We start from the raw sequence: 9,024 nt of genomic DNA, 5'->3' as shown, positions 1-9,024 counted from the left end.
ACTTTATATATTCAATAAATATATAACAAATAATTAAATGAGCATTATATATTATGTATGGCCTTTTATTTTGAATTAATTTTTTAAAATTAGCTTAATAAATAATAATAATAATAATAATAATAATAACAACAACACCACCAACAACAACAACAACTATGTAACATATTACATATAGTTCTTTTAAAAAAAATTATACCTAAAGTTTAATTAATTTTTATATAAACAATCTAAGATAATAAATTCATAATTTGTGAGTATTGATCTAATTATTTATAAGACCATAACTCGACTAATCAATTATTATATACAAATACAATCTAATATCATATTTATACCAATTATTTTATAGTAATATTCATAATCAATTTTATAATATTATAAAATATAATATAAACTAAAAATGAATAACCAAATGTAAAAATAAAAAACATTAACATAAAAATATTAATTTATTAATCCTAATGATAAAAATATTAAATTTTACTCACTTCGCGCGACAAAAATACACACCCATATTAATTGATTGACTTAAAACGTATACAGTAAATTGCATGGTGTTATTAAAGTGTGCATATTGATTGCTACATCCAGATTCAATTCCACATATATCATATTATATTACCTGTGTTACGCACCGAATTACAACCAAACCATTGTTATCAATTGTCTTTGTAATAAAATGATATTAAAAGAGAATTGTCTTTGATCAAAGGTGTTATACCCGAAAATTGGTATAAACACTATTCAGATTAAGATTGATAAAATAGTCAAAATTGAGGTACAAACGCCTGAAATTAAGGAACCGATAAGACGACCCTCCTTTATAGAAGGAAAGTAGGCGCACACTATGAGTAGTGAAGGACGCGCCCTGGTTTATGAATGATTAATGAAAATGAGCCCCTGTAGATATGGAGGGCGCGCCCTCACCAGATGAGGGAGGCGCGCCTTGCTGGTTGGAAGGAAAATACTTGGAAATTCATTATAGGGTTGACCCTTTTTACCTTCTGAAGAACTTAGGGCACGCCCTAAGTTCAAGGATGGCTAGGGTGAAGTTTTAACATGGATGCTTGGATGGTTCTTTGGAGGATTCAAGGAAGATGGAGATTATTATTACTAACCTATTTGATGCAGGTACTCTATTGACGAACTCTTTCCTGTAGTGCATCTACAGGAAGACGGTGTCCGTGGTCAGAGACCTCCAGGGGTATGCCTGGACGGAAGGCCTCCTCCTGTAGTCAATGAGTGTCCTCATTGGGGATGTGGGGTGAATTCTGGTGTGTGATTTGGGAGCTCTGTCTCTGTAGTCAACGGGTGTTCTCGTTGGGAGACTTCGGAGTATACTGCACTTTGCACCCAAACGCTTGGGATCACTTGTCTTGTAATCTGGCAGGGGCTCCTTATCGGGGGACAAGGATGCGTCCAACATTTGGGGTGAACCACAACTATACCTGCGTCCACGGACTAGAGAAATAGCTGGTAGCGGAGGGTTATCCTTGGCCAGGGAGATGCCTTATCCACGAAGTCTCGAAGCCGCAGACGAGCCTTGGGCCTTTGTGGTTGGACCTCATCGGCGGACATTCCTAAAGCTAGTAGAAGACGGTTTCCAGTGGGTTTCCCATTGGGCCTCGGGATAAGAGATCTAAGCCCATTAGGTTTCCTGTTCCCCAAGAACTACGTTGGCTTGATTCCTTATAAATAGGGATATGTAGGGAAATTACAAGGGGTAAGAAGCGAGAGCGCAAAGGAGCCACCACAAACCCTAAGCAATCTCAGCCACCAATAACCACCACCAAACACTGTTCATAAAATCTATCGAACACAGTTCACGTTTCCGACGAAGAACCATCGTCACAGATCTTGTTTCCGGCCACGAACCTCAGACTTTGTTGCTCCCGAATTCCTCCGTCAACAAATTGGCGCTAGAATGAGGGGCTAATCAAGATCTGCATCTAGGAGGAAATATGTCTCAATACCGTGATGGAAGTTTTTATGATGGAAGCTCTGAAGAAGAATCTGATCATGGCTATGACCGCCATAAACCCTACGTTCCACCCATGACTGATCGCCCCACTCCAAATGTTGGGGGTCAACCGCCTGTGCTGATCAGTAACGCGGACTTGCTGGAGCAACTATATCACATGGGAGATGTATTGAACGGTTTCGACTCAAGGTTGAATACCGTGGAACGACGCAAGACTAGAAGGGGTCTGCGCCATAATCGTGTTGCTCACGCACTTGAAAAGGCTCCCGTGACTGATAGGGATGCCTTAACCGGTCACGGCTGAACTGAAGGTGGACATGTGCCAATAACCGCGAGACATCTGAACTATTCCAACGATGTAACCCCCATCGTCGAACTCATGGACGAGGATGCTGATGGTCGAGAAATACTGCGGGCAGATAATCGGGGAGTTACTCACCCGCACCGGTCCGGACGTAGTATTGAGGAACATCGGCAAGCGGAGTCCATTCCGGAGAATGAACAACGAGGCTTTGTAGCTTTAAAGGATCGCTTGAGGATCTGTTTGGGCGATGATGATCTAAGAATGTTGCTGCTGGAATGGCAAAAAGAGGCTGATCGCGGAGATGTGATGCCCCATGGTACAACGCGTGTGCCCCTGAATTCTTATGAGAATCGGGAGCGGCACCGCGATCATGAGAGAGCTCATCCCCGAGGATCGTTGGACCGGTATGGTCGAGGATATGGGAATGACCGATGGAGAAGACCTCAATGGAGGGGAAGATGTGGAAGTCGAGGTAGATACTTAGATGGATATCGCCGCGATAACTATCGTGGTCACAGGAATACCCGCTGGTATAATCAAGCAGAAAGCGATAACTATGCCGAATATGATGATCATAGGCAGGTGGCAAATTATGATCACGAGAAGGATCGGGGCCACGGCCGAGGTCAAGGAGAGAATCTAGGGGGAGATCAAGGTCGAAACCCAGAAGTGATTGCGATACCTGAGGATGCCCAGAACACCAACCAACAACAAGCTCCTCCAGGTGGAGATCAGGCAGTATTACCTCCACCTCAGCCCCAAGGTCCACAGCCTCACATGCAAACTATCCCAGGTGTGGGAACCTTCAATGTTGATGATCTGAAAAGGCTGCTCAACCACTTGGAAGGCAAAGTAACGGCCATAGCCGAAATTCCTTCCCCATTCTCTATGATAGTAAGAGAAGCGTAGTTGCCAGCCGGATATTATAACACTACTAGCGATCTCCATTTCCATGAAAGTTCAGATCCTGTAGAATTCATGGGACGATTCAACATAGAGATGGACGTGTATCAAGTCCCAGACTTGGCTCGATGTCGGCTCTTGGCGGCGACTTTTAGGGAGAGCATCCAACAATGGTTTCAAAAGCTCGGATCGGGAGTGATCACTTCCCGGGACCAAATGAAGACCCTGTTCCTGACCAAGTTCCAAGCCGTTGTGAGGTATGCTACCTTTGTTACGACTCTTGCCAATGTTAGACAAAGGAAAAATGAAAGCTTGACGTCCTGCTTTAAAAGATTTGACGCTGAGTCCACCAGTGTAAGAGGGGCTTCGGACGAAGCTTTGAAAAGCTTTTTAATAGTAGGGCTAAGGGTCGGCTCAGATTTCTGGAAGCATTTACAGGGAAAACACCCAGCCACTCTGGCGAATATCTTTGCTTTGGCAGAATTATTTAAAGCCATAGAGCAGTCTCTAGCAAAGGTACAACCAACTTCGCAAGCAAGTAAGAGAAGCAAAGCAAGGAAGAGAGACAGATCTCCAAGCCCAAGATATTGAAGGAGTACTCGAAGCCCAACTTGGGTAAATACTACGACCACAAGGAGGGAATGGAGCCCTCCCTCGAGCTATGACCATAGAGCAAGCAGATATACGCCTTTGGCCGCGTCTATTGAACATATTTTGAGGTAAAGAAGAATAGAGGGTTGTTTAGAAAATCTGAGGCTTTGTCATCTTGGCAAAGTAAAGATAAGAAGAAATATTGCGAATACCATGAGTCATCCGGACACAACACAAATGAGTGTCGACAACTAAAGGATGAGATCGAAGCCCTTATCAAGGAAGGATATCTTGGCGAATGGGTGGTTAAGGAAGTAAGGAGGCATAAGGATATCGCCGACAGAGTAAAGGAAGAAAGAGGTCAAGCCCTATGGGGATCGAACAATGAAACTCTGGAAGAAAATAAGTTCATCGGGGATGGCAGCATCCGAGCAATCTACGGAGGAGATCCCTGGATGAAATGCAGTAACGGAACCTTGGCAAGATATGCAAGGGAAGCCCAATTCAGACCTCTAACCGATATTCATAGGGTGGAAACTCGGCCACTCAAAGTATTTAAGGGCGAGTCCATGGACATCACCTTCAGAGAAGCAGATGCCTGGCGGGTACATTACCCCCACAATGACATATTGGTTATTTCCATCCAGATCAGGACCAAGAATATCCATAGAGCCTTCGTAGACAATGAAAGCTCAACAAACATCCTCTACTACAACACATTTAAGAAGACGTGGCTACCTGATCGGGATATGTCGGGAGAAGATTCTTGGGTCTATGGTTTCTCTGGAGCAGGAGTTAGAGTTATGGGATCAATTTGATTTCCATGTATCTTGGGGGAGAGTCCGTTATTTGTGACAAAGATGCTTGAGTTTAAGGTTCTAAATCAAGAGTCGTCCCACAACGTGCTGCTGGGACGATCTTTTCTTAGGGAAATGAGGGTCATCACTTGGATCCACCACCTTACCATCAAGTTTCCAACCCCGAATGGTGTGGGCAGCATAAAGGACTCTCAATATGACTCTCAGGAATGTTACAGGAAAGCCATGAGGGGCTTTAGGAGAAAAGATGCCCACAGTGAAGACGCGTCGGATGATGAGCAAGAGAAGAGCATCGAACATCCGCTTGAGGAAATCCGAGTCCATTACTATTTCGAGCAAAAGGACGAACACCCCTCTCAATTGCCTCCAGCGATGTTGTTCTTAGAAGACACAATCAGGATTGAAATGTTGGAGGAAGAAGATCCCACAAACAACATAGTCCAAGCAAATTTCAATAGGGAACGACTTGAGGGAAGATTTGATGTCTTATAGAGTCTTGGACAAGACATACATAAGGTAGATGCCCCTCTCCCTGAGGGCGCGCCCTTATCCTTTGGAAATTCAAAGGAAGTTGATGCCTCTATGACACAGGGTGCGCCTTCTAAAGAAGTTGATGCTCCTCCCTAAGAGGATACGCCTTCTCTACAAAATAATGAGGATCGTAATCAGCTCGACTTAGATCCCCGGATACCAATGCCAACGGAAAAGATAAGGCCAGCGGAAGACACAATTGAAATCCCTGTTGATGAAAGAGATCCAAGTAAAGTTCTGAGAATTGGATCTCAGTTGGCTCCAAGATTGAAAGAAGGACTTTCAATATTTCTCTTGGCGAACCTTGATGTATTTGCGTGGAACCATTATGATATGGTGGGAATTGACTTGAAAGTTATGTGCCATCGTTTGAACATTGATCCCAAGTATAAGGGGATCAGGCAAAAACGGAGGGCCGTAAGTGGAGAAAGGGCAGTAGCTTTGGCAGAAGAAGTAGATAGACTCTTGGATGTCGGACTAATCAGTGTATCTTTCTACCCAGATTGGCTGGCAAATCTGGTGTTAGTAAAAAAACCTAACGGCAAGTGGAGAACATGTGTGGATTTCACCGATCTGAACAAAGCATGCCCAAAGGATAGCTTCCCTTTGTCGAGAATTAACCAGTTGGTCGATGCCACGGCAGGACATACCCTGCTGAGTTTCATGGATGCGTACTCCGGGTATAATTAAATCCCCATGTACGAGCCTGACCAAGAGCACACCTCTTTTATTACTGATAGAGGACTCTATTACTACATTGGGATGTCGTTTGGTCTGATTAACGCTGAGGCCACTTATCAAAGATTAGTAAACAAAATGTTTAAGAGGAAGATCGAGAATACGATGGAGGTGTACGTAGACGATATGCTTGTAAAATCTAAGAGGGCGGAAGACCATATAGCAGACTTAGCTGAGATGTTCCATATTTTGAGAAAATATAGGATGAAGTTGAATCCTTAGAAGTGTGTGTTTGGCGTGGAGTCAGGAAAATTCTTAGGATTCATGGTTAATCACCGAGGGATTGAGGCGAACCTGACAAAAATCAAAGCTCTGTAGGATATGAAATCTCCCACCAACGTTAAACAAGTGCAAAGCCTGACGGGAAGGATTGTGGCTTTGAATCAATTTGTCTCAAAGTCATCGGATAGATGCAAAGAATTCTTTAAAGTAATTAAAGGGATGGGGAAGGATTTCGTGTGGACCTCAGATTGTGAAAAGGCTTTTCTGAAAATCAAGGAGCAGTTGGGAAATCCTCCTATGTTGGCCAAGCCTGAAGATGGGGAAACGTTGATTCTTTACTTGGCAGTCTCAGAATACTCTGTCAATGTGGTGTTGGTGAAAGAGGAAGGGAATCACCAATCGCCCGTGTACTATGTGAGCAAAAGGTTGCTAGATGCAGAGACTAGATATACCAATATGGAGAAATTGGTGTACGCCCTTATCCTTGCGGCACGAAAGTTAAGGCCGTACTTCCAACCTCACCGAATAGAAGTTCGTACCGCTTATCCTCTCAGATATATTTTACATAAACCAGAATCATCGGGAAGAATGTTAAAGTGGGCGATAGAGCTGGGATAATTCGATTTGGAATATTTCCCTCGTACAGCGATCAAGGGACAAACGTTAGCTGATTTCACACTTGATTTTGACTCTGGAGTAGACAATAAGGCTATAGTGTTGGCAGAACATTCCTCATAAGAAAATCCTCCTATTGATGTGAGAGAAGAGTTCCCACACCTTTGGTGGATCTTGCATGTTGATGGGGCTATGAATAGTAATGGAGCAGATGTCGGGATTGTTTTGATCACCTCGGAAGGGCATCATTTAATGAGTGCCATCCACTTTAAATTTTACGTCACTAACAACGATGCTGAGTATGAAGCATTAATCAATGGTTTGAAAATAGCTCTGAAAGTGGGGGTTGTGAACTTGATCGCTCGGAGTGACTCAGAGTTAGTGGTAAACCAAGTCAACGGAGGTTTCCAAGCCCGAGGACCTCGAACAAAGTTATATATGAGATGTGTGCAGCGTCTACTGGAAAAGTTTGGAAATGCCAGGCTAGAAGGTGTACCAAGGGAAGAAAATAGCAATGCAGATGCCTTGGAAAAGATGGGGTTACAAATGGACATCCTCCAACTTGGGCAAATTCCTTTGGGGATCCGAGAAATCCCAAGTATTCCAGAAGTAGGGGTTTTCCAGACACAGGAGATCCCATAAAAAAATTGGATGACCCCATTCATAATTATATTCGAATGGCAGCTTTGCCAGAAGACAAGTTACAGGCTCGACACCTTCGCTACCAGGCTGCGAAATACGTTAAATATGATGGAGTATTGTATAAGAGAGGGTTAAACCAACCACTGTTGCGTTGCGTGGATCGGGAAGAAGGGAATTATATTCTTAGGGAGGTAGACGAAGGAATTTGTGGCAATCACTCGGGGGTGGTTTGTTGGCATTAAAAGTCCTCAGAAAAGGATATTACTGGCCAACCATGAAACAAGATGCCTTCAAGTTTGTTCGGGCTTGTGATCGTTGCCAACGATTCGCTAATTATTTCAACACCCTGGCAACATCTATCACTTCGCTGGCGAGTCCTTAGCCTTTTTCTATGTGGGGCATTGATCTCATTGGAGAGTTGCCCAAGACCAAGGGGGTGTGAAGTATGCCGTGGTGGCTATTGAATATTTTACCAAATGGGCGGAAGCTATGCCACTGACCACGATCACGACAAAGAAAATCAAATACTTTAATTTCAACTCCATAGTCTGCAAGTTCGGTATTCCATATAAACTCATCTCGGATAATGTAAAGCAGTTTGACAGTAAAGAGCTAAGGAAGCTTTGTAAGGACTTGAACATCAAGAAAGATTTTGTTGCGGTCTACCACCCGCAAAGCAATGGTCAGACATAAGACATAAAGAAGATTATCAAGCACACTTTAAAGTCTAAGCTGGAAGAAAAGAAGGGAGATTGGCCGGAGGATATGCCCATGGTCCTTTGGTCTTACAACACGACTCCCAGATCGACCACGGGAGAGTCCCCTTTTTTTGTTGACATACGGGTATGAGGCTATGGTCCCGTAGAAGTAGGAGCCAGATCTCTGCGAAGGGATTTATTTGTTGAGAAAGATGCAGAAGTTAACAAGAGGCTCCACTTGGATTTATTGAACGGAGTCAGAATGAACTCTCAGTTGAAACTTGCTGCATATCAGCAGAGAATTGTAAGGTATTTTAATAAGAAGGTAAAGTCTGTGCCCTACAAGGTGGGAGATCTTGTGTTGCGAAAGGTCATGCCAAATACCAAAATAGCTCAGCATGGTGTGCTTGGAGCTAATTGGGAGGGACCATACAAGGTCAAGGCTATACTTTGGAAGGGAACTTATCACTTGGAAGATTTGGATGGCAAGCTTATTCCTCGGGCTTGGAATGCAGAGCACTTACATAAGTGTTATCAATAGGGTGTGGCTTTGGCCCCCTCATTTCTATGATTAATTCCTATGTAATAGACTAGTAGCAAATAAATTCCTCCTAGCCTGGGGGGTAGTATACATGACTACGAACCTTGGAACTAGAAGAAGGATAATTTTTTTAAATAATTTCCCCACTGAGCATAGTAGCCATGAGAATGGTGTAATTTTTACACTAGAGCGCATTTTCAATAAAAGAAAAAAGTTGCTTCAAATTGCTTTATGTGCTTCATTTACTTAAAGAAACAGTTAGGGCGCGCCCTAACCAAAAAGGGCCCCTTAGTAGTAAAGAAAAAGTTCTTTGTAATACGCAAAATATATCCATGAAACAATGTTCTCTAATTCAGAAATTGCAAAACATCCTATCTAAGAATGTCTTCTAAAAATCAAGGCGCGCCACAAGTTTCTGTACACTTAGCAAATTTCAG

At 43.1% G+C, this 9,024-nt stretch overlaps 2 protein-coding genes across 2 annotated transcripts; both read left to right on the top strand.

Moving 5' to 3' along the window:
- The first annotated feature begins 3,287 nt into the window (after positions 1-3,287).
- Positions 3,288-4,600, top strand: LOC141691583 (uncharacterized). The gene is made up of 2 exons (XM_074496355.1): positions 3,288-3,707; positions 3,911-4,600. Exons 1-2 carry the CDS (start codon positions 3,288-3,290, stop codon positions 4,598-4,600), a joined length of 1,110 nt encoding a protein of 369 aa, XP_074352456.1.
- A 2,298-nt stretch (positions 4,601-6,898) lies between these two features.
- LOC141691582 (uncharacterized) lies at positions 6,899-7,348 on the top strand. The gene has a single exon (XM_074496326.1). The coding sequence runs from the start codon at positions 6,899-6,901 to the stop codon at positions 7,346-7,348; it is 450 nt and encodes a 149-aa protein (XP_074352427.1).
- The last annotated feature ends 1,676 nt before the right edge of the window (positions 7,349-9,024 follow it).

Source organism: Apium graveolens, chromosome 2 (genome assembly GCF_009905375.1).
Source record: "Apium graveolens cultivar Ventura chromosome 2, ASM990537v1, whole genome shotgun sequence".
Lineage (NCBI taxonomy): Eukaryota > Viridiplantae > Streptophyta > Magnoliopsida > Apiales > Apiaceae > Apium > Apium graveolens.
Note: the sequence above shows the minus strand (reverse complement) of the source record. Positions and strands in the feature narration are given on the sequence as shown.

Bases quoted from the DNA above. Each gene is read 5' to 3' on its own strand.
- LOC141691582 (XM_074496326.1), top strand. From the start codon at position 6,899: ATGAATAGTAATGGAGCAGATGTCGGGATTGTTTTGATCACCTCGGAA.
- LOC141691583 (XM_074496355.1), top strand. From the start codon at position 3,288: ATGGACGTGTATCAAGTCCCAGACTTGGCTCGATGTCGGCTCTTGGCG. The intron at 3,708-3,910 runs GTACAACCAACT...ACATATTTTGAG, and splicing joins TAGAGCAGTCTCTAGCAAAG to GTAAAGAAGAATAGAGGGTT.